Here is a 27,838-nt window from a genome sequence, read left to right as displayed (position 1 = left end):
TGTGACAGCTCCCGGGGAGGCACCAGGAGGACGTCCCCACGGCCCACGGGAGCTTTGGCTTCTCTGTTTCCCTGGCTCTTTTCCTGCGAGCCCCCTCCCACTCCGCCCGGGATAGCTCCCTCGGGGAGGAAAGAGCAGCGCAGCACCCCAGCTCGCCACCCGGCGTCCCCGCCTGCCCGGAGCCCGCGCCGACCGCGCCTGCGCGCCCAGCGGCTCCCAGCCCGCCCACCTGCGGCTGGCTGCTCTGACGCCCCAATCTCCTGGGGGGGCGGGGCTCCTTATTTTGGGGCTTATTCTCCGGGAACCTCTGCTATAAACGATTTCCGTGCACTTTGATGTAAACAGGCTGGCTCTGCGCCCCCACAGCGCCCGCGGCGCACCGGGCGCACTTGGCTGTGGTCATGATTTGTCTTTTCCTTAGACTGTGAGCCCCCGGGGCGCAGGGACGGTTGTAGCTACTCTATCACAGAGCCTGGCGGCGCCCTGAGAAAGTGGTCTGGCAAAAAAATTTAATGAGTAAATGTAGTAACTCCTTACAGGATGATGAGTTTCCTAAGGAAAGAGAGGGCGTCCCGTTCCTCTGTACATTCCTCCACTGTCTCACTCAGAACCTGGGTTTTGGTAGTAGATACCCAATAAATGCGAGATAAATGAAACAACGAACCTGTCCTGGCCTTACGCTTTTCTCTAATTCCGCTGCTCCCATGACTTCCTCACCTGCCATTCCACTAACTTTATTTAACTTATTTCTTGAACAAGATATGAATTTCATCCTTTCGACTTTAGCAGATGTGTATCTACATCTTTATCTGTGAGTATATGGAGTTGATGTGTGTCTATGTGTCTAGAATGTCTTTGTGGGTGCAACTTAAATGGTAGAGCTCTGAGAGTCACTACGTCAACTTGGCTGGTTGAGGCCAGCTGGCACTTGGATGATTACGATGATACAACATTTTTGACTTACAAATAATTTCATTGCACAATCACCACCATGGAATTATAAGGTGACAGTTAGATGCAGTTGTGCTATGTGACTCTTAAGATTGATGCAAAGTGATTAAATATGGGAAATAATATAGATCCTGTCCCCTGACATATCTCATAATCACCCAAAGTCCAACAACCTCACCAGTGGTGTGATACCATAGTAACCCTCTCAATATCATCCTTGCCGTTGGATTACTGCATCCTCTCTCCCTCTCTCTGTCTCTCTCTCTTTCACCTTTATGGGGTTGGTATCGCCAATCTCCTCTGGTACTGGTTGATGAAGGAATTCGGTTTTATTAGACTTATCTTTAGTCCATAAAAATGTGCTTACATTTGACCCATTGTCTCCTACATTTGTTCTTGGATTTGAAAATTCATCAGCATACAGAAACTCCTTTATTCAAAACAACACTCTTTAGATAAACATGCATATATGTGTATACACACACACGCTTATATTCAAGACATTTTCTTTGTAGAAAACTTAAACAGTGTAGAAATATTTAATGAAGAAAATAAAAATCATCCATCATCACAGCAACCTGAAATAAATACTAAGATTTTGATGTATTTCCTTCCGATTTGGGGATAAAAAAATTGAGATGGGGGCCAGCCCGGTGGCACAGTGGTTAAATTCGCACGTTCTGCTTCTTGGTGGCCTGGGGTTCGTGGGTTGGGATCCCGGGTTCGGACATGGCACCACTTGGCAAAAAGCCATGCTGTGGTAGCCGTCCCACGTATAAAACAGAGGAAGATGGGCATGGATGTTAGCTCAGGGCCAGTCTTCCTCAGCAAAAAGAGGAGGATTGGCAATAGTTAGCTCAGGGTGAATCTTCTTCTTCAAAAAAAAATTGAGATCACATATTAAAAATAAGCTCACACAGTGGATAGTCACCTCCTGTTTTTAAAAAATGTTTTAAATCCTAAACCTGTAATGTAAATACTTTATCATGCTCAATTTTTTTGAGATATAATTCATGTACCATAAAATTCACCCTTTTCAAGTGTACAATGGAAGTGGTTCTTAGTGTTTCATAGAGTTGCACAGCCATCACCACTATCTAATTTCAGGACATTTTCCCTACCCAAAAAGAAACCCTGTACCCAGTAGCAGTCACTCTGCATTCCTCCCTACTCACAGCTTGTGGCAACCGGTAATTTACTTTCTGTCTCTATGGATTTACCTATTCTGGGTATTTCATATAAATGGAATCATAAAATATGTGGCCTTTCATAACACGGACCTCTTTCATTCAGCATAATGTTTCCATGGTTCGTCCATGTTGTAGCATGCGGCAGTACTTCATTTCTTTTTATTACTGAATAATATTTCATTGTATGGATGTAGAGAATTCTACAGGCTGTAGACCACATTCTACTTCTCTATTTCTCAGTTAATGTACCTTTAAGCTTTTTCTACTTTTTTGGCTATTATGAATAATACTGCAATGAATATTTGCAAACAAACTTTTGTGGGGAACATATGGTTTCATTTCTTTTGGGTAGATATTGAGAAAGAGAATTGCTGGGTCATATAATAACTCTATGTTTAACATTTTGTGGAATTGCCAAACTGTTTTCCAAAGTGGCTGCACCATTTTACAACCCCACTAGCAATGTACCAGGGTTCTAATTTCTCCATATCCTTGTCAACATTTGTTATTATCTGTCTTTTTGATGTTAGCCATCCTAGTGGGTGTGAAGTGGTTATCTCATTATGAGTTTGATTTGCATTTCTCTAACGACTAGTGATATTGAGCATCTTTTAATAAGCTTATTGCCCATTTTTATGTCTTCTTTGAAAAAATGTCTATTCAAATCCTTTGCTGATTTTTAAATTGAGAATTTGTCAACATTTTTATAAAGTATTGTTTTGAATCATTTTTCTACTTTTGAACATTTTATTTGTTCTCAGTTCTTTTTAATTATAAATGATACTTTAAAAGAATATATTGTATATAAATCTCTGCCTATATCTCTGAACATTTCCTTAGGATAGATTACAAGCCTGAAAGTACAGGGTTAAAGAATATACATTTTTAAGAACTCTTAATGCATACTGCCAATTTTTTTTCCAGGAAGTTAGTGGCTATTTACTTGTCCAGTTTCAGAGGATGAATGTTCTAATCTTAGTGTACTCCTACCACTTTGTGCATTATCTTTTAAAAGTTTCCAATTTATACCCCAAATTAAATTTAATTATTGTTTAAATTTAAGTTATGTGATACTGATGAAGCAAAGTTTTTTAATCTACATTTTCTATTAATTATCTGTATTTCTTTTGGGAACGATCTATTCACGCATGCTCCAGATTCATTTCTTTCTACTGAAGTATTAGTATTATAACTTATACATAAAATCTCTTTATATATGAAAGATATTAGACCTTTGTCATATTTGTTGAAAATATTTTTATAGTTTTTTTAATGATTTTATTTACAATGTTTTTTGAGATAAACAAGTTTTAAGTATTTATCTATAAGCTCATTTTTAGAAATTCTTCCCTTTCCCCAAATCGGCCAATTAGTCACCTATATGTTCTTTTAATTATGTATGGTTCATTTTTAAGTTTTGACTTTTAAAATTTAAATTTTTAAATTTTAAATTTTAATTCATTTGGAGTATTTAGTTGCATGGGACTAAGTCAATATCTAATCTGAGTTCTTATAACCAATTTTCTTACTGCATTTGTTGAATAATCTTTCTCTTTCTTCTTGGTCTGTAATATTCTCTCTGTAATGTATTTCGTATATATTAAGATCTGTTTTAGGGCCATATTAGTACCATATGATCAAGAGTATTATGTTGCTTTAATTATTGTAGCTTTACAACTGCATTTTAATGTATTCTAAGGCAAATTGCTTTTCACTATTCATTGTTTTCAAAATTAGCTATTTTTATCTGCATTTTCTTCCAGATGAAATTTACAGTCATAGTTTTTAGTCTTCACCCCTCTCTCTACTTAAAAAAATCTCTAGGGATTTCAAAGAGCTTTTATAATATTTATTATCTCATTGTCAAACATTAAATGAAGGCTTTTAGGGAAAATCTATATCTTTCTCTAAACTCTTATGGAACTTCCAGTGAAATTTTGAATGTAGATATTTGCATTTATTATAGCGGCTGGAAAATATCAATTGGAGATAAATTATACTTTTCAAAAAGGGCACAGTGATATTGATGTCAGATAAACATGGTAGAGGTTGTTTGTTTGTTTTAATCAAACCAGAAAATGTAGGCAGTCACATAACACTTAAAGTAAATGTTATATTTTAGACTACTGTTAACTTTTTTCTTTGAGCTAGTTATACAAAGATTCACCAAATTAATCCAAAGTATAAACAAAATTCATTTTATTTCAAAAAGAATGAGTAGCTTTGCCTAGAGATGCTGAAAAAGACCAGTGGGCTACTTCTTTCTCCAAAGCAGGAGGTGATTTCTCTTAAAAGATCAACTTTGTAACTTAGATTTACCCCTTTCAAAGAGTTATTTTAATTCATGAAAAAAAAAAAACCACCAGAGCATTACAAAGTTAGCGTATCACGGTATTTTTATGTTTTCTGACCTATATGCATATATACTTTGTAACATGGATGAAGATGACCAGGGAATCTAGGTAACTAAGATGGGAGAATTGTTCTGCAAATTAAAAACAGGTATTTCAGGAAATCTCCATAGCATTCCCATTTTGTACTTAAGACTTAAAAACTCAACATGGCTTGTTCTTTATCTTTAACCTCTGGCTCTTAAATATCTTCAGAAAAACAGCGAATAGAATTATGTTTCCACTCTGATAAAATGTCTATATTTAGAGGCTGTCTTTGTGTCTAAAATGCTACATGTACTGTTTCTTCTTTAATGTTAGATGCTTGTGGTTCCAATCACTTCTCTTCTCTCTGCTGGATTCTATCTGGCAGAAAATAATAGCTTGATCCATGTAGAATGGCCATTTTATAGGTCACATTGGTTGAATATTGACAATTTCACATGGTTCACCCACGAGACTCAAGGAACCAGATGGAGATCAGACACCAGCTGTATTAGTTAGACCTGGGTTGCAGAAGGCAGTGTTGCCTTTTATCTCCTACTGCAATTTTAACTCAGCCTAAACTTTCTTAGGCAGATATACTGGGGGAAATGGTTACCAAGCCTTGGTCTCTGTCTCAGGGGTCCTTCCAGCAAGTTAGTCCTTACCAATCCCTAAAGCAGGCAGAAATGAAATACTTTGAAGACAATTTTTTCCCTCCTTTTTTGATTTCTTTTAAGCCATAACAACCCCAGCAAGTGGTAAAGTCCCCTACTGGCTATTGGATTAGCTATTTCCCCTTTGGGGTGCAGCAAGAAGGAATGGAGAGAGAGGAAGAGTTTCCTTCTATTCTCCCAGCGTTTGGAAGGGAATGGAAGTCTCCCTCTACCTGGGTGGTATCATGGGGAGAACAGGAGTCCCTCTACATTCCTCCCAGACCATACTTGGTTTGAGTGACATACATGTTCATGTAAAAGCTCATTTCTTGATTAAGGATCTACATATCATAATATTAGCCACAAAAATCTCTAGAAGGAGAGGGGCTGGCTCAGTGGTGCAGCGGTTAAGTTTGTGTACTCCGCTTCAGTGGCCTGGTGGTTTGGATCCTGGGCATGGACTTATGTACCACTTGGCAAGCCATGCTGTGGCAGGCGTCCCACGTGTAAAGTAGAGGAAGGTGGGCACGGATGTTAGCTCAGGGCCAGTCTTCCTCAGCAAAAACAGGAGGATTGGCAGTGGATATTAGCTCAGGGCTAATCTTCCTCAAAAAAAAAAAAAACCTCTAGAAGGAGAAAATGAGAATCTATAAGAATAAATTGTTAACAATGGTTATCTTTGAATAAGATAACTAAATCTTCACAACCCCACCACCCAAAATTCTCTGTGGTTTCCAAATTTCCTCTGGAGCATATACTACTTTCAAAATATATAAAACAACACGTTATGAGAGTGTAAAAAATCTACAAGAGCCAGATCAGTCTTTCTCAAGGGAAGCGGATGGTTTGTAAAAAAAATTAAAACAAAACAAAAAAACCGCTACTCAACTGCTCCCATTGCGGTAGAGCTTAATGAGGAGGTGACCTCATCCCTCCCTCTATTTCTCTTTGCCCAAAAGCGACTCCTCTGCCAGCCTGCATCTCCTCATTAACGCTCCCCTCCGGCTATTCACAGGGAGAATGCTCCCCTCACAGGGCCCAGCTGTCAGAGGCTAAACCTGAGGCACCTGGTAGGTGATTCCAGGAGCGAGAACAGGTCCCCGCTCTCCCTTCTTCTGCTTCTAATTGGCAAATCTCCCATGTTTCTAAAAGTAATATATATTATAAATTCATCTTCTGTGAGTAAAACTGAAGCATTAACAGGGAAGGATCTTAAAAAAGACAAACTTTGGTAACACAGACACAACAAAAGTCCTCTTTCGGCTGACAGTCCAGCCGAAGAGAGTGGAATATAATTTGGGAAATGCACATGCACACGCAATCAAGAACCATTTTAATTCGGTGGCCTGGACATGTAGCCACCCCAGCAGCATTTGAAAATCCAACCAGGGGTGTAATTCTGGGGAGTAGTATCTTTCATCTGGAACAGACTTTTCCGGTAGACAATCCCCTCCCCCCACACCCCTCCAGATTTTTTTCCTCACGGGGCTATTTTATTCATAATGTAGACACCCCCACAAACCCCATACCTTAAGATTTAATGTCTAGGTTTTACTGTCTTAAAATATTCATATTGGATGAAGCCATGTTTCTACCATGTTGCCCAAGAGATGATTCAAACTAATAAAATGTGTCATTGTGCTGACTATATGACAGCCATTTTCCAGGAAATGTCCTATTTTCAGGATTTAGAAAAAAGATTTGCACCAAACTATTTTTCTCGTTTCTACTGATAAGGATTTAAATGTGTGAATTTCATGTGTTTCCTCGTGCCAGTTCATCAGAACTTCCTAGTTGTTAAAGTATATTCGCTTTACTTTTTTTGGCCTTAACTCTCAAAGACAAAAAGGAAGAAAGAAAGAAAAAAGACACTACCGTGCACTGAAAATCTGGGACAAGTACCTAGAAATCTAGGTGACCACCGGAAGACACAGATCATTAAGAGACACGCTCTCTAGCTCTGCTGCAGAGAAATGGCCTCGGGTGAGAGCAGAGCCGTCCCAGAGAGCAAATTCCTTGTGGGTGAGCATCATTGGAGCTTTCATCAGGTTTAAGAAGAAAGTCTGATTATCAGCAAACCAGATTCCAAAAGTAGACAGCAAGGATTTAACATTTACGGTGTCCACCATATACCAGGTACAATGCCAGGTTCTTATTTTTCCCATTTTACAGAAGAGGAAACAGAACTAAAGATAACAGGTAACTTACTTGAAGTCACACAGTAGTAAGTGTCAGAGCCAGATGTGAGCTCAGGTCTGCCCTTTGCCTTATACAAAGTGAGTTTAAGCAGTCAGGGTCCAGGGGGAGTAGAAATTATGTAGGATCCAGTTATAGTTACCAGTGGTCTAGGCTGAGCCAGCCTCAATTCAATCTAGCAGGCTTGTGCGCTCTCTCTTACATTGTGAGCACTCTGGGAGAGAGCAGACTGAGGGTATGGAAAAAGTAATCACTGGTTGTCTGCATTTTTTATATTAAAGAAGGTGTAGGTTATAAGAAAAAGTGTATGGGGGTTAGAAGTGCACCGCCAGAGTGGAAACTGCTGCTTTTCCAATCATTACAGCATAAAGTATGGTTATATTTTGCATCCATTCATTGGATGTTCTCCCATTCAACGAGCATCCATTCGTCAAGATCCACTCTATGATATGATACACCCGCCCAAGAAGACAATCACAAACCTAGTTATAATGTTGTTGTCTTGCATATCCAACATTTTTGTGGGAAAAAAAAGAATTACAATCATTTGTTTTATCAATCATTCGCTGATACTGTGTGGCTATCTTGAGTGTTCTCGGAGAAGTGGTTGCCTTAAATCAGCCAAGCACTACTAACCTGTATTTCTTGTTTATAGAATTCATGAACATAAGAGCATTAACATAACATTAAAGAAAGTACAGATTTCAAAGTACCTATCGAAGGAAATGAATGTTTTCTGATAAAATATTAATTCTACATTAATTTTGCATTACTTTTTATTCCTCCCACCCACCCGTAAAACAGCAGGGAGAAACAATTTCAAAAGCTAGAGGAAAACATCTTGTACATTTTGGAGTCTATTTCTAGGTCTGACTCAACTATTCCAGGTTGTATTAACAAAAGGCAAAATCGGATTTTCATCACCTTGTACTTGTCATTTATTTATTCAGTCAGCAGATATCTACAGAACGCCTACTGCATGCTCGGGATTGCGACAGGTGTGGGGGATACCAGAGCAAAGAAAACACTCTACACCCAGGTCCAAGGGGACAGTTCCCAATGAACGCGTGTTTCTTTCCTCCAGTTCACGGCCAGTTTCTTTCCCTAAAGACTTGCCTGGCTCCTAAGGCGATTCTGCCCCCTGTTCTTTGGGGTCCTCATCTCCTGCTCCCTGCTCCTGTTCCATCAGCTTTTCTGCATCCATCCTGGATCTTCAACCCCCACCCCTCTCTGCTGGCTGTTTTCCTTCACCATATAGGAAATCTTCCTATATGGGACATCAAGCCCCAACCCCATCCTTGATGTCCAACTGGTCCCTAGCTATTTATCTTTCCCTCTTCACTGCTGGGCTTCTTGAAAGGTTAACCTGCTGTCACTGCCTCTGGTATCTTGGCCCCATTCATTCCTCAAGCTGTATCAATACTGACAACTTCCTTTGCCATGATCAACAAAGCTACATTACACAGCCACTTTCGACTAAACCTGTCTGCAGCATTGGGCATTGTTAACCACTCTCTCCTTGAATTCTCTCCTCTCCTCATTTCTCTGTCTTTTTTTTCTCCTGCCACTCTGGCCCTTCTTTCTGTCTCTGTGTGGACTCCTTTTGTTCCTTTTAGTCCTCAAAGTTGGTGTGTCTGAGGGTTCAGTCCTTAGCTCTCTCATTTTCACATTCTGCATATGCCACCCTTTGGCTGTCACCCACCTCTTACTTCCCTTCCTGCCAAATTTCTTGAAAAGACTTGCATTCAGCCACTGTTTCCATCTCTTCAACATCCATTCAACCCCTCAACTCAGTGCAATCTGGCTTCTGTTTCCCGAATGCCATCAAAATTGCTCAAAAATACATCCCCTGTTTTTGAACCCAGCAGAGACATTTTAGTCCCTCCCTTACTCAGCGCAGCATCTGATACTCCTTACTTCTTTTGGCTCTCTTACCTGCTGGGACTCCTTCCCCTCTGCCCTTCATTCATCTCTCATATCTCCTTCACAGACTCCTTTCTGGGTTCCTGGTCTATGGGCTCCTCTCCTTTTCAGCCCACTTTCTCCCTGTCTCTGAATGTTGGCGTGCCCCAGGGCTCAGCTTTCTTCTCTTTTCCACTTATACTCACTCCATTGGTGATCTAATCAGACCATGTTTCATCACCATCCATATGAAAATGACTTCCAAATCTGTAATTGCAGTTCCCACCTCTCTCCTGAACTCCAGATACATATACCCAGCCATCTATGCTAAGCTCTTCCTGGATGTCTAACAGGAAGCTCAAACCTATGTGGCCAAAGCAGAACTCTTGATTTTCTGCTCCACATCTGCTCTTCCCCAGTTTTTCTCATTTTACCATATGGTACAACCGAGTGGCTCAGACCAATAAGTAAGGAATCATTCTTGACTCTTCTTTTTCTCTCAAACTTCCCCATTCCCCATACTCAGAAAATCCAGTTGGTTTTATCTTATAAATGCATCCTACCACCTCTAGACACCTCTGCAGTCAGCGCTTGGCTTTAAGTCACTGTACATTTTCAGTTAGTGGCCTCCTAACTGTCTAACCATGTCCACTCTCGCTCCTATATAATCAATTCTCCACCACAGTCACAGAGATCTGAAAATACAAACAAGGTCCCATCAATCTCCTGCTCTAAACATTCTAGTGATTTTCCTTAGAATGAATCCAAACTCCTTTCCTTGACTTACATAGCCTTATATAACCTGGCCCCTAACTCCTTCTTCAATGTCATCTCTTACTACTAGAAACTTCATTCATTCTTAAACGTGCCATGCTCAGGGCCTTTACCCTCATGCTGTTCCCTTTGCTTAGAACTCTCTTCCTCACATCTTTGCATATCTCACTTCCTCACATCCTAGTGAGAGAGATGGAGAATAAAAACTAAACTAAGTATCACTTGGAAGGGAAGCTTCATGAGGGCAGGAGCATTATCTTCATGCTACATGTCTAGTACCCCTGGAAAAGTGTATATAGTATATGCTCAATAAATAGTTGCTGAGTACATGAGTGAATAAAACATGGATTCATCAGTCTTCTTCACCCACACATCAAATAAGTCACCAAGTCTTGTCTTTCTAGCTGCCTGAATTTCTTTAGAATCTCTTCACTTGTCCCATCCTGTCTGCCCCTTCCTCACTGGATCATGTGAATGATCTTCCTAAATTGCAAATCTCATCATGTCATCCCTACACTAGAAACTCTCGGGATTAAGCCCAAATTCCCTAAGTAGTGGCTTGTAAGTCCCTTTGTGATCTATCACCAGCTACTCCTTCATTCTCTTCTTTGACCATTTCCTTCTTCAAACTCCATGCTGAAGTATTTTTACCTCCTTAATGTGCCATGGTCCTTCTTGACTTACTTCTTCGCACATGCTGTTCCCCTGACTGGAGTTCTCATGTCCATCTCTCTCATGACCCCTTGTATGGCCCAGTCGGTCTTATCTTTCAGAGCTTGGTTTAGATAGTACTTCTTCCAGGAAGCCCTCTCTGGCTTCCTAAGTGGGGATCAGGTGCCCCCTCAGAGGCTTCCATTGATCTCTTTATTATTGAATTGTACTTATCATGCTAAAACATGGTCACCTTCCATAAGGAAAGGAATTTTTCTCTCTTGCAGTCAGTTTTATCTCCTGCAGCTAGGATGGGGTTGGTACACAGTAGGGTCCCTTCAGTATTTTATTAATTCCTTCAAACAGATTTATGGAGCATCACTAGGAGACAGGCACTATCCTAGAAAATAAAATAGCTAGGTAATAAAAAAATTCCCCCTTTATGGGGGTTTGTAATCTTACAAAGGAAGAGACAGACAAGTAAAATGTATAATATGTCAATGATGATAAAGACTATGGAGAAAAATAAAGCAGGGGAGAGGGTAGGGAGTGCCGAATGAGGCAGGAGATTGTGGTTTTAAACAGGGTGTTCAGGGAAGAACTCACTGAAAAGGTGCCATTGAGCAAAGTCCAGAGGTGTTTGTCTTATTGCTTGGCAGATAGCAAATGCTGAATGAATGAATAAGCTGGGAATGAATAATTTCTATTTCTCTGGATCATCTGGGGAAATTTGTTGTTATCAAGGTAACTGGTATTGCCTAAAACTTATTGAGTTTGCTTATTGAGATGATTTCAGCCATGAGGACCTGAAGGTGAGCGCCATGTGCAGTTGCTAGCTCCTGTCCTCATTCTCTGGCCCAGATGGTGTCCAGCTCCTAAACTGATCACAGAGCCCCCTACTTGATGGCCCCAGAGAATGTTCAACCACACTCTCTTCCTGTTCAAGGGCTCTTGTGTCAGAAATGGCCCCCAATTCAGAAGGTATAAACAAGAGGGAAGACAGGAAGAAGAAGATCAGAAATAACTCCTGCTATTTTCTCATATGTGGTGTTTTTATGATTTCTCATTGTCTGAGTCTTAAAAAGTCTTGCAGCTTTAAGACTGTACCCTTCCGTCTTAAAGCAGCTCACAGGGTTCTAGTGATTTATGATTTATGAACAAATACATCCCTTCAAATGTATTGCTGCGGGAAGCAGGCCATGCATGTTTTTTTCTTTTTTTAAGTGCAAGGACACCCTCCTACTTTAATCATTTATTACAGGTGAATTCTGTGTAGTGATTGAGTCAAAATGGGCTCATTCACTTCTGTAAATGCAACCAGTCATGGCATGGTAGTGTTTTCATGTGCATCTATCCATGACAGACAGCACCAAAGTGTTCCTCCAAGGAGCCCATCTAGGCGGCCTTGGGAGGATTGGCATCTTAGTAACCATAAAGAGAGAACAGGTCCCCAGAATAATCCTTTTCTCAAAGAATGGAAACACGAACACAGGTGGGCAAGAGAAGCCTGCTCTTGTACCCGTGTTTTTGGTTCTTCTTGGGGGAAGCCCTCGAAAGGTCAGTGCTTTCAAATCTGCCTGTAGGGTGGGGAGGATTAAATTCTGTCTCCATTTGTATTAGTTTCCTATAGATGCTGTAACAAATGACCACAAACTTAGTTGCTTAAAACAATACAAATTCATTATCTTACAGTTCTGGAGGTTAAAAGTCCTAAAATCAAGGTGTTGACAGTTCCTTCCAGGGCTTGAGGGCAGAATCCCTTTCCTCGCCTTTTTCAGCTTCTAGGGGCTTTCTGCAGTCCTTGGTTTGTGGCTCCTTCTTCCATCTTCAAAGCCAGGAGTGTAGCATCTTCAAATCTCTCTCTGACTGTTTGACCTCTGCTTCCATTGCCATATCTCCTCTTACCTCTGACCCCTGCTCCTCTCTTCAAAGGACCTTTGTGATTACATTGGGGTCACTCAGATAATCTGGGATAATTTCATCATCTCAGCTTCATCAATTTAAACACACCTGCAAGTCCCTTTTGCCTAGTAAAGTAACATATTTACATATTACAAGGATTAGAATGTTGCATCTTTGGAGGGCCATTATTCTGCCTACTACACCAGCTATGTTCATGTATAATCAAAGGTGTGCCTTGAAAATAATGAGTATTTTTTTTTAAGGGAAAGAAAACTGCCACTTATTGACCAGGATGTGCAAGTGTTTACATATCTAGTCTTTAACACACTGGAATTCATTCATCTGAACATGGTTGTCATTCAAGGTAGTCACTCTGGAAGGTCATGGGTGTATTTTAATGAAGCTCTTATTGCTCAAAAACATTTTGAATTCTTTGAAATTTCCTTCGGAGCACTCAGTGGAATATCCTTCATGGATGCAACTGTTCTCTCTTTGAGAATAGGTTTTATTTCTTGAAAAGAACCAAAATGCTGGATTGAGCTAGATAATACTTTCTGGATCCAAAGGATGTATAAATTATAAGGAAACTTGCATGACTTAAAACTGGCTCTGACAAATTCAAAAGAAAAATTCTAAAATATTTTGAACAATGATAGCCACATTAGAATAAGTGTGTGATAACAAAAGATAAAAACTTGGAGGGATAATATTGATTTGAATGTATAAAATTTGCAATTTATTAAGCTACTTTGTTTGCATCTTATATAGTAAAATATTGTTATTACTTCAAGGACATTTATATTTAAAAAGCAAAGAGAATTCTTATATAGAAAGAGGATTCTAATTAAACCATTTGGAATTTGCTTACTCTTAATTCTCACACTACATTGCCTAATCATGGACGCTCTTTGTTGCAAAGTAGCTGTTTTCAAGTCCATTATCTATTCATATTGTGTCCTCTAATTAAATCCTTTATAGGATATAGCATTGTCTTTTAAAATGAGCCAAAACTAGATCATTGGTTTAAAAAATCCTCAAATCCTTATCCAACACAGAAAACCTTTCACTTTTTCTTTCATCTTATTAATAATCTTCAATGTTTCAGGAACCAGGCGGGAATTACCTGGAGAAAATGATGAGAAACTATCAATGATGTTATTTATAGAATTTTGCTTGGAGAAATTCAAGGGGGATGACTTGAAATAAAAACATGATTCTAAATTTCTGTCAAAAGATTTCATGTCTATAAAAACCACTTCAAGGCCAAGTGAACACATTCAGCCAATGAGCATACCTTAATTGGCAAGATCTTAAAGCATGGCTAATTGGAACGCTCTGACTTTGGAAAAATTTAATTAAAATTAGTTTCTATCAAGGCTTATAAGTCAAAAGTTTCAAAGTAAAGAAAAATTTGTTTTAAAATTTTATTTACTTGGCCATTAAAAACTCTTGTTTTCAATGCTATGCTTTCATTCTGCCTCTGTCTCAGTTTCTCTCTGTCCCTGTGTGTCTGTCTCTCTTTTACATACACACACCCCACCCCCCAGAGGTGCTCACTAAATCTATTTGGAATTCCTTACTTAAATGAATGAAAATATTGATTAAAGCCGTTCATTTGTACAAGCATCTGCCCACAATCTCCCTGTCTGTATTCTGTAGAGAACATCCATGTTCAGGAGTTCTAATGCAGTCAATGGACACCAGTTTACTCTGTGTGAGTGTAAAGAAGCCTTGTGAGTATCAAGGCTGGGCCTCTTGAGTCTTTCCATCCGCCCCAGTCACCCCTATGCCAGGCTAGGCAATGTGGCCACTAACTCTGAAAAATACACATCTTTGTGTGTGGTATAACATTGGACTATAGGACAGTTTTACTTTTCACAAACTCGGCATATGGAAAGAATACCTAAGGAAACAAACGAGTTATTACTCATAGTACAAAATGATCTTTCAATTTATAAGAAATGCTCTGTGCATTTTCCAGTGTATTAAAATTATAAATCGTTCATAAAAATTTATTTGGAAATATTATTTCAGGAACATTTTGTTGCAGACAAGGAGGTATAGCTGTATCACTGGAGAAAATTGTCCTGATTTTACATGTCAAGCAACAGTATTCCAGGGCTTTAAGGTTTGTTTAGCTCCTGAGACTGTGAAAACATGATTCCAAATAGGATATCGCCATATGTGCTCGTACAATTTCCCTTGCTATTTTCACTCCTGAACAGAGTGGGTTGGAAGGATTTTGTTGATAGCCAGAAGCACTCTTGTTAATCTTTATGAAATTTCGCCTCCATTGACTGGCAAATGGTCTCACCTGAGGTAACCCAGTAATCAATCAGTGCCAAAGCCAGTTGGGATATGGGTTTCCTAATCTTCTCCTTGTGTCTCTAGCAAGTACTTTCACCAAGATCACTTTGCGTGCAACCGTGCAATTTTTCATCGCTCATCTTAAATTTGCTGTATCTCAAGAGTGAGAGCATATGAAAGGGTGGACTGCTTTAGGCAACATGTATCTTCTTTATTTTTTTTCTCTAAATTGGATCAATGGAAAGAATACATGAAGTGGAAAATAAATGAGCAAAAGGAGCTGGCATTTATTGAGCATCTACTACATGTTGGAGGTATTGCTAAGGTAGCGGGTGTCCCAGCTTGGCCGACTGATTGTCACATGGACCTCAGACTGATCGTCACAGGAATCTCAGACAAGACTGACAATGTGGGAAGACCAGTGAAAGTTCTATTTGTAGGAAGGACAGAGGAACTTCACTGAGGAAGGTGTTAGAGTTTGCAATAGGAGGTGGTGACAGGATCAGAACAATCTAACATGTTATTATTTGTTGCATTATTTTTGCCTTAGGGCTGGTGGAGAAACATGGACTGCTGAATGCAGTGTTACATTTGCATGCCCATGACCACACCAGGAGGCAGCTTTTCAAATTCTCACTTATAAGTGGGAAAACGGATGCTCAGAGGGAGAGAAAAACATATTTAGGGCATCTCATTTAATTATAACCTGTCCACGTGAGCCACTGGAGCTGACAATCACCAGAGAACCAAGTGGCCCTGTTTTACTGTCAGATTCATGTTTTCAGTAAAACCTAGGTTTATAGACCCCACTGAAATGCCTCCTTGAGAGGCCTTCCTGTCACTGGTGGATTCAGTCACTCCTCCTCTGTAATCCTCTAGCATTTTGTGTATAGCTCCCTTTTTCTACTTTTCATGCTGCACTGTAGTTTGATTACAGGTCGGTCTTCCAGAAAAACAGGATAAAATTTTTTGGAAATATTAAATTTCCCCTTACATCGTGCCCGATACAGCCTTCTAACTGTCAAACTAAGACATGGGGAAAAAGAGAGCAGGTCCTTTATAGAACAGAGAGGTCATTGATCAGCTTTCAACCACAAAGCTGACTTTCCTGACTTCTTTAGCAAGGAAAGGTCTGGAGAGTCAGGTTCGTGGGGAGAGAAGGGATTCTAAATTCTATAATTCTCTCTCCAACACATCAAGAATTGATATTGTGAACTGTATCAGAGTTCCTACCAGAATGGGGAGGGTTGCCCTCTTAGGGCTGAGCCAGGAGGCCTGGTGTCCTGGAAGGAGGATGTGAGACAAAGAAGTCCATACTAGAGAGGAAGGAGGAAAGAGGGGCTTGTCCCTCCCACCTGTGGGCGGTGGGAAGAAGAAAGGAAACTGACATAGGAGAAATGAGTGTTGAGTCATATGTGCCCAGAGGTGCCCTCTTGGTATTGAAGTCCCAGGGGAAGAAAGAATGCTAGGTAGTTTGAGAGGAAACCGAAAGCAAACCATTGGTTTCCTTTTGGGGCAGCACCACACCAACCTGAAAAGGGCACATTAGAGGACAATCAGAGGTAAAGTGTCATTAGCAGAACCCCCTGACTCCCCAGAATCCTCCTCAGCTTCTGTTCTGCCAGAAATCCAAGTGCTCTGCAAAGAGGTTCAGGCTGGCTTACCTGGGGTGGGATGCAGTGGGGGGGGGGGGGGGGGGGGGGTGGTTCCACATGGCAGGAACTGCCAAGGCTGGGGACCAAATGCATTCACAGCCAGATACCTGGAGGCCCACAGCATCAAGGAGAATCAAGGGGGATGTCAGCAAGGACAGAGAGAAGATTGCTGGGACTGAGAGAGTAGAGGCCCACAGGATGCCAGGCACAGAACCGAACAGCAGCTCCATATCCAATCCAGCAAGTGCATACTCAACAACTGGCCCAGTGCCCTATGGTGGACAGCAGCCAAAGGACCAACATGAGGCTGAAGGTCACACAAGAGCCCCACATGTCATCTCAGAAATGAGTGTGGAAGAAAGGAATTCTGAGAGGCTGAGCATTTGTTCAAAAGCAAATGAACTATCCAAGGAAAATTTTTAAACTGGAAGAAATTAGCAAACTTTACATTTCATCAGCTTCTTCCCTCCACCTGCTGCTCCTTAGCCAGCTTCAGGGTGTTTGGGAAGCTTCACTGTAAAGATTAGATCAATTATGGGATAGAAAAGAGGTATTGTTGCTTTAAATGCGAACAAATCTGCATTTAGGCTATGCCTACAACACTTGAGCTTCTTGAGAACGGGGACATTTTCCATCATCTTCACATCCCCAGAGTACAGCAGAACACTTAAAAGGCGTTTAGAATTCCATACTGGGTCCCGTATGAATAAACGCACTTACTGATGATAAAACTACTAAAGGTCTCGTGTTGACTTGCCCAGTAACCAGCCTTCAGAAATTCATCCTTTCATTCATTAACTTATTTATTCAAGTATTTCATACATTTTTGGCATCTATATGTATATGATGTTGTGATGGAAACAAAGACGAATTGTTTCTGCATTTACTCAAGTATCAGGAATTTATTCAGTGCTTCATGTGTAACAGGTACACAGGTCCCCCCTTCAAGGACCTTATAGACTTGAATGAGAGAGGAAATATGTAAACAAAGAACTATCATATATAGTAGAAAGTGACTGTTAACATCAGGAAAGTGAAGATGAAGAAATAAAGACAGGACCTAATGCATTTTTTTCTGTCTTGCAAGCATGGCTGTCACAGAATGCAGTGGAAGAAAAGGGAGAGAGACACTTTCTTGTTTTCCAGTGGCTTTGCCTGATGGCATCTGGGAGATCAGAGTCAATGGAGGTAGAATATGAAAATGCCCTTCTGTAGAAGGGAATTCTACAGAACACTTTTAAAGATAGGCTTCACGATGGGCATAGTAATGGAACTAAAGAGAGACTGAAGATAGTTTTAGTGTACTCCTCCAATCATGGGCAAAGTCTATACCCCATATCTGGACAAACGCCTGACAGAAAACCAGGCAGCACCCAATCAAATATTCAGATTGAACTGCTACATATTTAAGTTATTTTCACAGTCATGAGAATAGGAAGTTCAGATCTAAGGAACCTGAAAGAGGGGGGCTGGCCCCGTGGCCGAGTGGTTAAGTTCGCGCGCTCCGCTGCAGGCGGCCCAGTGTTTCGTTGGTTCAAATCCTGGGCGCGGACATGGCACTGCTCATCAGACCACGCTGAGGCAGCGTCCCACATGCCACAACTGGAAGGACCCACAACGAAGAATATACAACTATGTACCGGGGGGCTTTGGGGGGAAAAAGGAAAAAAAAAAATAAAATCTTTAAAAAAAAAAAAAAAAGAAATCTGAAAGAGATTCAGAATATCATGTTCCCATTAGCGATAAGAATTTTGTCTGCTTTTAAAAGCCTTTGCCTTTAAATGCACTTTAAAATATCTCTTGAATAGTCATTAAACTGCCACAGTCCTGCACCAGGGACAGGTAAAAACAGCAAGGATAAAGAAGGAAAGACAGCTTTAAAAGCTGAGCTCATAATCGTAAACTCAAGCCCATGGGATCTGCTTCTAATGTGCATAGGCGAGCTTTCTCTCTGGGCACATCCACGGAGGTGGAAATTCAGGTTGGCTACAAATAAAAAGTCTGTTTAGTGACTTTCTCTTGTGTGTCATAACTTCTTGACTATGAGACCACAGTTTCATGAATCCTGAGGGTAAGAAGTACCTCTCTCCTGGGTCTCCAATAAACTGAATGCATACTTTTTTCATCATGCTACTATACTGTATTCTAATTGTTAATGTAGCTGTTTATTGCCCACAGCAGGGCTCAGGTCTGATCAGCTGTTGTGTCCCCAGCATCCAGCCATAGCGCTGGCATTCTTTTTTTTTTTCTGAGGAAGATTCTCCCTGCACTAACATCCATTGCCAATCCTCTTCTTTTTTCACCTGAGGAAGATTAGCTCTGAGCTAAGCTCTGTGTCAATCCTCCTCTGATTTTTTGTATGTGGGACACTGCCACAGCATGGCTGGTGAGTAGAGTAGGTCTGTTCCCGGGATCCAAACCCACGAACCCAGGCCACTGAAGTGGAGTGCACAGCACTTTAACCACTCAGGTAAGGGGGCCAGGCCCAGCATTGGCATTTTTTAAGCAATAAAGGCAAGTGTATAGATTTATTAATCTATTCACATGGATTAACCTTTAGACTCCAGAGAAGCACAACAAGGCACAAACTACCCAACGTTTCTCTGTACTGATACAACTCAATTCATAGCCTACCAAAAATTCAGAAAGAGTGGACCCAGAAAGGCTGGAGAGTTATGTAAAGCAATGAGACAAACTGTTGCATGTGTATGCTGTAGCATGTTGTGTGTGTTACACATATATGCTGCATGTGAATGCCTTGGAGAATTAGTCTTGGGCTTAATATCACACTGCACATCAGGGAGGCTGGCTTTCATTCTGTATTAACCTCTGCTAACATGTCCAAGTCAGAGGAGTGGGGCAGAAATAAAATAATCAGGGCTGGAGGGATTTCTTTCCTGTTCTTTGCTCCTGATGGAAACTGCCTGAAGAATGGGAAGAACTCTGAAATGTGCACTGTGTGCAGGAGTGGACGTGTTAGAGGTGCAGACCCCTCAGCACGGTTGTCAGCAAGAGTCCTGGAAATTGTTTCCAATGTGAGTTAATTTTAATTACCAAATATCATATTTGAAGAGACCTGCTTTCTTCCTATTTCACAGAAACACTAGTTTCATCTGTTTGCATTTTAGTACCACATGGCTGAAGAAAGATGAATAATCTTTAGGCGAGAAGTCGTAAAGCTGATATTTCTACTGAAACGGTTCATATAGCACAGTTATAAAAATAGCATGGCTTTTAGAATTTATCCAAATGTCATCGCTAATCTGTCTCAAAGTCATAGGCACAATCTATTCATTCTCTACAAGTCAAGAGATACAAACTCACAAATGTGTCTTTAGAATACAATCCTTATAAATCCTTATAAATCTCCTTTTACTTTCTAATAAAGGAAACGGCTGGGTTTCTTCACTTCCCTGTTTCTCTTTCATCATCTTTTTCCTTAATAAATGTTATCTCCTTTGCCATTGTTAATTTTCTTTAGCTTCTGACTATAAAGACAAAATTAAAAAATGTTTTTTCCAAAAGATGTTCAACATTATTAGCCACCTGGGAATTGCAAATTAAAACTACAATGAAGCAATCACTATGCACCTTTTAGAATGACTAAATAAAAAAGCAATAACACAAAATGCTGGTGAGGATGGGGAGCAACTGGATCCCTAATACTTTGCTGGTGGGAATGTGAAATGGTATAGACACACTGAAAAGTTGTTTGACAGGTTCTAAAACCAGGCACTTTCCATATGATCCAGCAATTGTACTTTTGAGCATTTATCTCTGAGAAATGAAATCTTATGTTAACACAAAAACCTGCACATGAATGTTCATAGCAGCTTTATTTGTAAAAGCCCAAAGCTGGAAACACCCAAGTGTCCTTCAACAGGTGGATGGTTAAACACACTCTGGGATATCTATACCATGGAATACTACTCAGCAATAAAAAGGTACAAACTATTGATATACGCAACGATTTGAACAGACTTAAGGATATTATGCTTAGTGAAAAAAAGCCCGTCTCAAAAGATTGAATATTGTACGATTCCATTTTATATAGAATTCTGCAGCTGACAAAATTATATAGGAGAACAGATGAGTGGTTGCCAGGGATGGGGATGGTGGAATGGATATGACTTTATAGGGCTAGCACGAGGAAGTTCCTTTGTGATGATGGAACAGTTCTTTATTCTGATTGTGATAGTGGCTACACAAACGTATACATAGGGTCAAATTGCACTGAACTACACACACACACACACACACACACACACACGAGTGAAGGAAAAAGGTATGAAAACTGAATAAAGTCTGTACAGTAGTGCCTCTTATCTGCAATTTCTCTTTCCATGGTATCAGTTACCCACAGTCAACCATGGTCTGAAAATATTAAATGGAAAATCCCAGAAACAAACAAATCATAAGTTTCAAATTGTGTGCCATTCTGAGTAGTGTGATGCAATCTTGTGCCATCCTGCTCCATCCTGCCTGGGACACGAATCATCCTTTGTCCAGCACATCCATGCTGTATACACTACCTGTCCCTCAGTCACTTAGTAGCCATCTCGGTTATCAGACAGACTGTCACGGTATCTCAGTGCTTGTGTTCAGGTAACCCTTATTTTACCTAATAATGGCCCCAAAGTGCAAGACTAGTGATGCTGGGAATTTGGATATGCCAAAGAGAAGCTGTAAAGTGCGTCCTTTAAGTGGAAAGGTGGAAATTCTTGAATTAATAAGGAAAGAAAAAAAATTGCATGCTGAAGTTGCTAAGATCTATGGTAACTTTTATTACAGTATATTGTTATAATTGTTCTATTTTATTATTATTAGTTGTTGTTAATCTCTTACTGTGCCTAATTTATAAATTAAATTTTATCATAGGTATGTATGTAAAAGAAAAAAACGTAGTACATATAGGATTTGGTACTATTCGTAGTTTCAGGCATCCACTGGGGGTCTTGGAATGCATCTCCCACGGATAAGGGGGGATGACTGGAGTCTGGTTAGCAGTATTGTACCAGCGTCAATATCTGGTTTTGACATTATACTAAAGTCATATAAAATGTCACCCTTGGGGAAAGCTGTGTGAACAGTCCAAAGAATGCTATATATTTTTGAAATTCCCTGAGTCTATAATCATTTCAAAAAGATAGTTTTCCTCTCAAGATTCATGTATCAATTGTTTGTGACAGTTAACCATAAGTTTGATGAATGAATTGAAAGGACAAGAAGATAAAGCAAGGAGGGGCTCTTCACGTCTTTTTGCTTTACCATCTCCGTTTTTAAGAGAATCAGAAAACAGTATTTGGTGCTCCGCCAACTCTTAATGAAGACTGTCTTGTTAAAACAAAAATGCTTTGAAAAAGGGGCTATTGAGTCTCATCCTATCATATCTTCCCTTGGAAACCTTCACAGCTCTCTTTTACTGACAAAATTAAGTCATGCTCTTCATCCCGGCATGGAAGGCCACCTACAATATGGCCCCAACTTAACTTTTCAGCTCTGTCGTCCTCTGTTCCTTTATGAGCACTTATTGCTTCAATCTGTTCTCTACACCAGAGCCTGAGTTGCCTTTAAAACTCAAATTTAGCTCCCTATGGCACTTAGCCTAAAGATTCAAACCCTTGACCTGGCCGTCAAGACGCCTGCAGTCTGGCCCCTGCCTCCATCCCCAGGCCATCTGGTACCACTCTTCTCTTCACTCTCCATGCCCAGCCACATGACATTGTCCACAACCTCATCTTTGCCGTGGTTCTTCCTACCACAGGGCCTTGAGCATGTTGTCTTCTTCGCTTGGGCCTCTTTCCCTCTCAACCGATCTTCCACTCCTCTTTTAGATCTCAGTTCCACCATCAGGTTTTTAGGAAAATCTTCCCCAACCTCGTCCAGTTTAGGTCAGATAGTTTTGACAAATGTTCTCATAGAACTGTGTTGCTTTCCTTTAGAACATTTCTCCTTGCTTATAATTATACATCCATTTGTTTGGTGAATTGATCAAAGGCTGCCTTCTCCATTTGACTGGAAGCTCCATGAAAATACAGACAGTATTTATTTTTGCTCACAAGTATGTTTACCACCCAATACACTGTCTTAAAGACAGAAGTATTCAGTAGTTATTTTTTAAGTGACTGGATGAATCAAACTGGAAAATTTATTCTCCAATCATATTCCTTGCATCTGCTGCCTCCATGCTCCAGTCATGCACTTCATTCCATGTGTAAAGCCATACCCACATTTTATCCTCTCCACATTTTACCCAACCTTACAAACTCATCTGAATGGATACATTTTTGCCTTTGGAAATAAACATCATCTCTGCCTTTTTTGAAAACTGTAGCACCTGGGTATCTGCTCTCTTCCTATACTTGGTGCTGCAATCAATAGACTGTGCCTCTTATCCCCTTAGTTCATGAGCTCCCGGAGGGCAAGGCTCATTCATCTCTCTTTCCATCACCTTCAGTAACTAGCGCATTTCTCAGATGCTTAATTAAGGTGTTTTCCTTAATGATTAATATGAGTAAAAGCTCAAGGCTGAGCACATATTATGTGCTCAGTTAATATTTATAGAAACAAGGGAAAGTCATCATTGGTCCTTGTTAATTCCACCCATTTGCAATGAGTAAACAGAATTAAATTACTAAACAGCAGTACAGACATGGTCCCCAGAGCAAATGCCTTCTGTTCTGACCATTTATTATTATTTAACAGGCTTAGTTGTTGAAGGTGGCAAAATGGTTCTAGAACTGTTAGATCCAACTTACTTTTTCACTTCCTCCTCTCCCTTGCTCAGTAAATAACAACGAGGACCAAGTGATACTTCAGCGGAATTATCATTTTTCTGTCTTACTATAGAATTAAAATTTTTCATAGAATGCAATGCTACACACTGTGTCAAGCAGCTAATTTGAGAGAGGAAGGATGGATTTGGACAGTGGTATATAACATGGGTTGAATTAAACACCTGAGGATAAGGTGACCAGTTGTTAAGAATAAATTGTCCCTGTTCAGAAAAAAAAATTCAAAATTAAAAAAAATTTTTAAAATACCCCATAGAGTAAGAAACCAGCAATTGGTTGTGACTTTTCAATGCTTAGCATAAAAAACCAAAGTCAACTCTGTTCCAAAGGGGGAAGTCTCCTCCTCGTTCTCCCTTGGGGCTATGTATAATTTTTGACTCCGGGCTACTGGACCCAGTTCTGCCATGAAGCTCACATTCCTCTCTTCCTTCTCCCACCAAATCTGTATAGACATTCCAGAGGCCTCTACATTTAGGTATAGAACTGCTGGGAATTTCTGTGCCCTAAAATACTGGAAATCAATGCAATTTAATTAACTTCTTTAAACATTGATTGAGTACCTAGCATGTACTGGGTTTTCTACAAGGTACTAGAGGTTCAAACGTGAACAAGAAATCAGCCCTGCTGTGAAAGAGCTCACAGCTTGCTGGAATAGATGGAAAGATTCAAACCTCATTCTTAGGTAAGATGGATTATAGAGACAGAGCTAAAAACAAGTGTCATGGGAGTCCAGGAGACAGAGAGATATCTGTTGTCATTGTGGGGCTGGTTGAAGCAAGGGGGGAGTTATGCTGGGTGTAGAGGCATTGAAGTTGTCCTCCCAGCATCCATCCACCTCACCTTGCCCTCAATGAGTGACAGATATGTGATTGCGTGGGATTGATCCCACCCTGACTCCAGGAGCGTGTGCTGATTGGTGAGCCAGAGATCTCAACCAGAGATGGTTCCTCTCTGCTAGAGGGCATTTGGAAATCCATGGGGACACTTATGGTTGTTACGAAGGCTGAAAATGATACTATTGGCGTTTAGTGGGCAGGGCCTAGAAGTGCTAGATGATGGAGAAAGTAGGAAACGAACCCACATCCTGAAAAATTACCCCACCCAAAATGCCAGTAGTACTCCCATTGAGAAACATTTGTCTAAACCAATCAGAGAAATCTCTTTCCGTATTGGTTCAGGGAGTCCAGGTCTAAGCCAATTAGCACACAGCATTCCCCTGCCATCAGTGTGGTCCAATCGGAATAGAGCTCTGGACTTCTCTTCACGGGTTGTGGGCAGGCATCCTTTCTGTCTCTCACTGGGCTTGCAGGAAGAAGCATGGAGCCCCATCCAAATCTGGTTTAGACAGCTTTCCATTCAATCTAGATACAAATTTATTCACGTGCTGTGCTTGCCTGTTTGCTTCTCCATATTTGTTATTATTGTTTCTAAGCGAATTATTAGGGTGACAGGAATGTTGTTAAGTATCAAGTCTAAGTAAAGTCTAATATGTGAACAATGTTTTGTTTTCATCCTGGAGCTTTGGAATGATTATAATTCATAATATTGCCATAAAAAGAGAAATAGGACGAAACAAAAAAGTCAAACTTATTATTTATGTGCAATGAGAAATACAAGTGGTAGCTGGTGAAAATTGTGAAAACCTAAGTTAAACTTTCAATTATATGCACGTGTGTGTGTGTGTGTGTGTGTGTGTGTGTGTGTGTGCATGTGCAGGAAAGAAAAAGAGAGGGAGGCAGGACACAGTGGCTATCTTCATGCATAACATGTTTCAGGAATTTAAATCTTTTCCCTTTAGGAAAAATTCTATTCCTTCAGTTTGCTAAATCTCCACATTAAATGAAGCTAAAAGATTATTAAGCACTTTGATTACTTAATCAAAGTCCATTAACATATTCTAAAATGTTATAAGTTGTGACTAAAATAGATTTATTTTTATGTTTTTTAATAATTCTTCTACTGACATAAGATTAGTTACCAGTATTCATAGCTACAAATTATTTTCCTATGTTGTCAATGGTTATTGTGGTGTATTAAGAACAAAGAGGAAACAGATGTCCAATTACACAAATTAAGAAAAATTAATAAAACATAGAAATAAAGTTCAAGTTAATTTTTATACTGCCAATTTCCTTCTTGGTGCAAAACTTATAGAGTAATATTCAGAGTCCCAAGTGACTAAACTTTAAGTAAACTACATCTGGAAACTAAGGCAGTTGAGAAGGGAAGAAGAGTCGTCAGTACCTGGATACTGGTCAGAGTCGTGTACTGGTAGGCCTTGACCACCAGGTAATTTGCTTCCAGGTCTATGAGTCCCAGGATCATGTACTTCCACCATCTTCGTCGTAAAATTGCCAGGAGGTTTTCTTCTCCTGTGTTACAAAGTTAGGAAGAAATGGGTTAGGTTCTGAACACGTAATAAACTGTATATTTAAAAGGATTCTAAAATATTATAGTATTATATTTACCATATCTTATTAAATGTTTAATTAAAGAAATGAATCAATGTGTCAAAGACTGACAATTTTTTTTTAAAGATTTTTTTTTTCCTTTTTCTCCCCAAAGCCCCCCGGTACATAGTTGGCTTGATGAGCAGTGCCATGTCCACGCCCAGGACTCGAAGCAATGAAACACTGGGCGGCCTGCAGCAGAGCGCGCAAACTTAACCACTTGGGCACGGGGCCAGCCCCAAGGACTGACATGTTTTTACTTAGCTAATAGTCTTCGTTGTAGGTTTCAGTCCTTCAGATTGGTTTCTATGCCAAACAAAGACTGGGCAGGTTTTTGGTTCACTATGCGAAACATTTTCTCATGAACATTTGAAGAAAAAATTTACATAATGTAAAAACGAAAGGAAAGGTGTGCCAGAAAGCCTGCGTAAACATAAAAGTCCAAATCTTCTTAAGTTTCTATTGTGGTAAGATAGTAATGAAAGAGGGTAGCCAAATGGACAAAGTCTATGCTTGGCAGCAGATCTGTAGTAAGGCTCCAAGATGCCATCCTGAGTGCTGGACATTAAATGCTTTGAACATTACACTCTGGTGGTGTGTGGGTGATGGGAAGAGAGAGGAAGATGGGGATCACCCTCAGATGGAAAGGAGTGCCACAGCACTATGGTCTTAATACTGCCCACAACTGTAATCTCCACCATTTTGCCTCTTAAGCTGATAGCATCAGAATAGACTTTAAATCCCTTAGTTCTTCATCTTTATTTTTACATCTTTCAAGCATGAAATAAACCTTATTTCTCAAGGGGGAAGCATCATTATTAATAATAATAGCTCTCTGTAGCCAACCTGTGAGGTCCTCATAGAGGATGTGGAATATGCAGAAATCCTGGGTGAATGGTGACTGTATTCATTATCTATTGCTGCATAACAAATTATCCCAAAATACAGCTGCTTAAAACCAAAAATATTTATTATCTCACAGTTTTTGTGGGTCAAGAATTCGGACACAGCTTAATTGAATGCCTCTGGTTCAAGGTCTCTCACTAAGTTGTAGCCAAGTGTCAGCCATGGGTGCAGTCTCATCTGAAAGATTGACTGGGAATCTGCTTCCAAGCTCACTCACACGGTTGTTGGCAGACTTTGATCCCTCACAACAAGGGCCCCTCCCCAGGGCTGCCTGAAAACATGGCAGTTAGTTTCCTCCGAGGATGAGAAATTCAAGATAGAAAGAGAGAAAGGCGGAGGGAGAAAAAAAGAGAGAGAGAGAGAGAGAGAGGGAAAACTTAATATGGAAGCCACAGTCTCTCTTAATAACCTAATAACAGAAATGACACTTCTATCTTATTCTATTCTTTAGGAGAGAGTAAGTCAGTCCAGCCCACACTCTCAAGGGAGAGGATTTCATAAGAATGTGAATAGTAGGAGACAGGGATCATTGGAGACCATCTTAGAGGCTGGCTACCCAAGTGACGCATATCCAATACTACAGCTGTGCTTTGGCTGCTCCTCAAAACCATAACAGACTCTACATCCTCACCTGTCTCTGGGCCACTCGCAGAACTTTGAATTCCTGATTTATACCTTTTGTCTTATTCCAATGACTATCACATAAGGTGATCTTTTTAACCTTTGGAGACTTGTGAAAACAAAGTTTTCCAGCTACATAGAGAATGGCAGAGTGTGGGCTGTGGCTTGTTAGTACAAGGAGGGAGAGGTCTCTTGACCTCCAGTAGCTAACCCTGTTTTCTAGCCTCACTTTTGATGCCATGCTTCTCACATCCTTTGCTCTAAGCACACTAAAACTTTCTCTCTCAGTGAATTGCTAGCTCCTGTTCCTTCTTCAAAATTGAGCTATTCTCTGCTGTTTTGTCTGACACCATGCCTCAACAAGGCAATGTGTACCCAGCTCTGTATAGTCCTTTCACATGATTGTGATTACTCAGAAATTGTCTCTTCACTAGACAGGGAATTCTGGGGTGTAAGACATCAAATGTCTTACTCATACATGTGCCCACAGCACCTAGCATACCGACATAGG

General features: G+C 40.2%; 1 protein-coding gene across 1 annotated transcript in view; it reads right to left on the bottom strand.

Moving 5' to 3' along the window:
* The window catches only part of SLC35F1 (solute carrier family 35 member F1), a 374,430-nt gene that overhangs the window by 54,083 nt on the left and 292,509 nt on the right, over positions 1-27,838 (bottom strand). The window contains exon 3 of the mRNA XM_023650977.2: positions 25,595-25,722. Coding sequence (XP_023506745.1) covers positions 25,595-25,722 — 128 coding nt within the window. The remainder of the gene's footprint in view (positions 1-25,594; positions 25,723-27,838) is intronic.

This window comes from Equus caballus, chromosome 10 (genome assembly GCF_041296265.1).
Source record: "Equus caballus isolate H_3958 breed thoroughbred chromosome 10, TB-T2T, whole genome shotgun sequence".
NCBI classification, from domain to species: Eukaryota; Metazoa; Chordata; class Mammalia; order Perissodactyla; family Equidae; genus Equus; species Equus caballus.
Note: the sequence above shows the minus strand (reverse complement) of the source record. Positions and strands in the feature narration are given on the sequence as shown.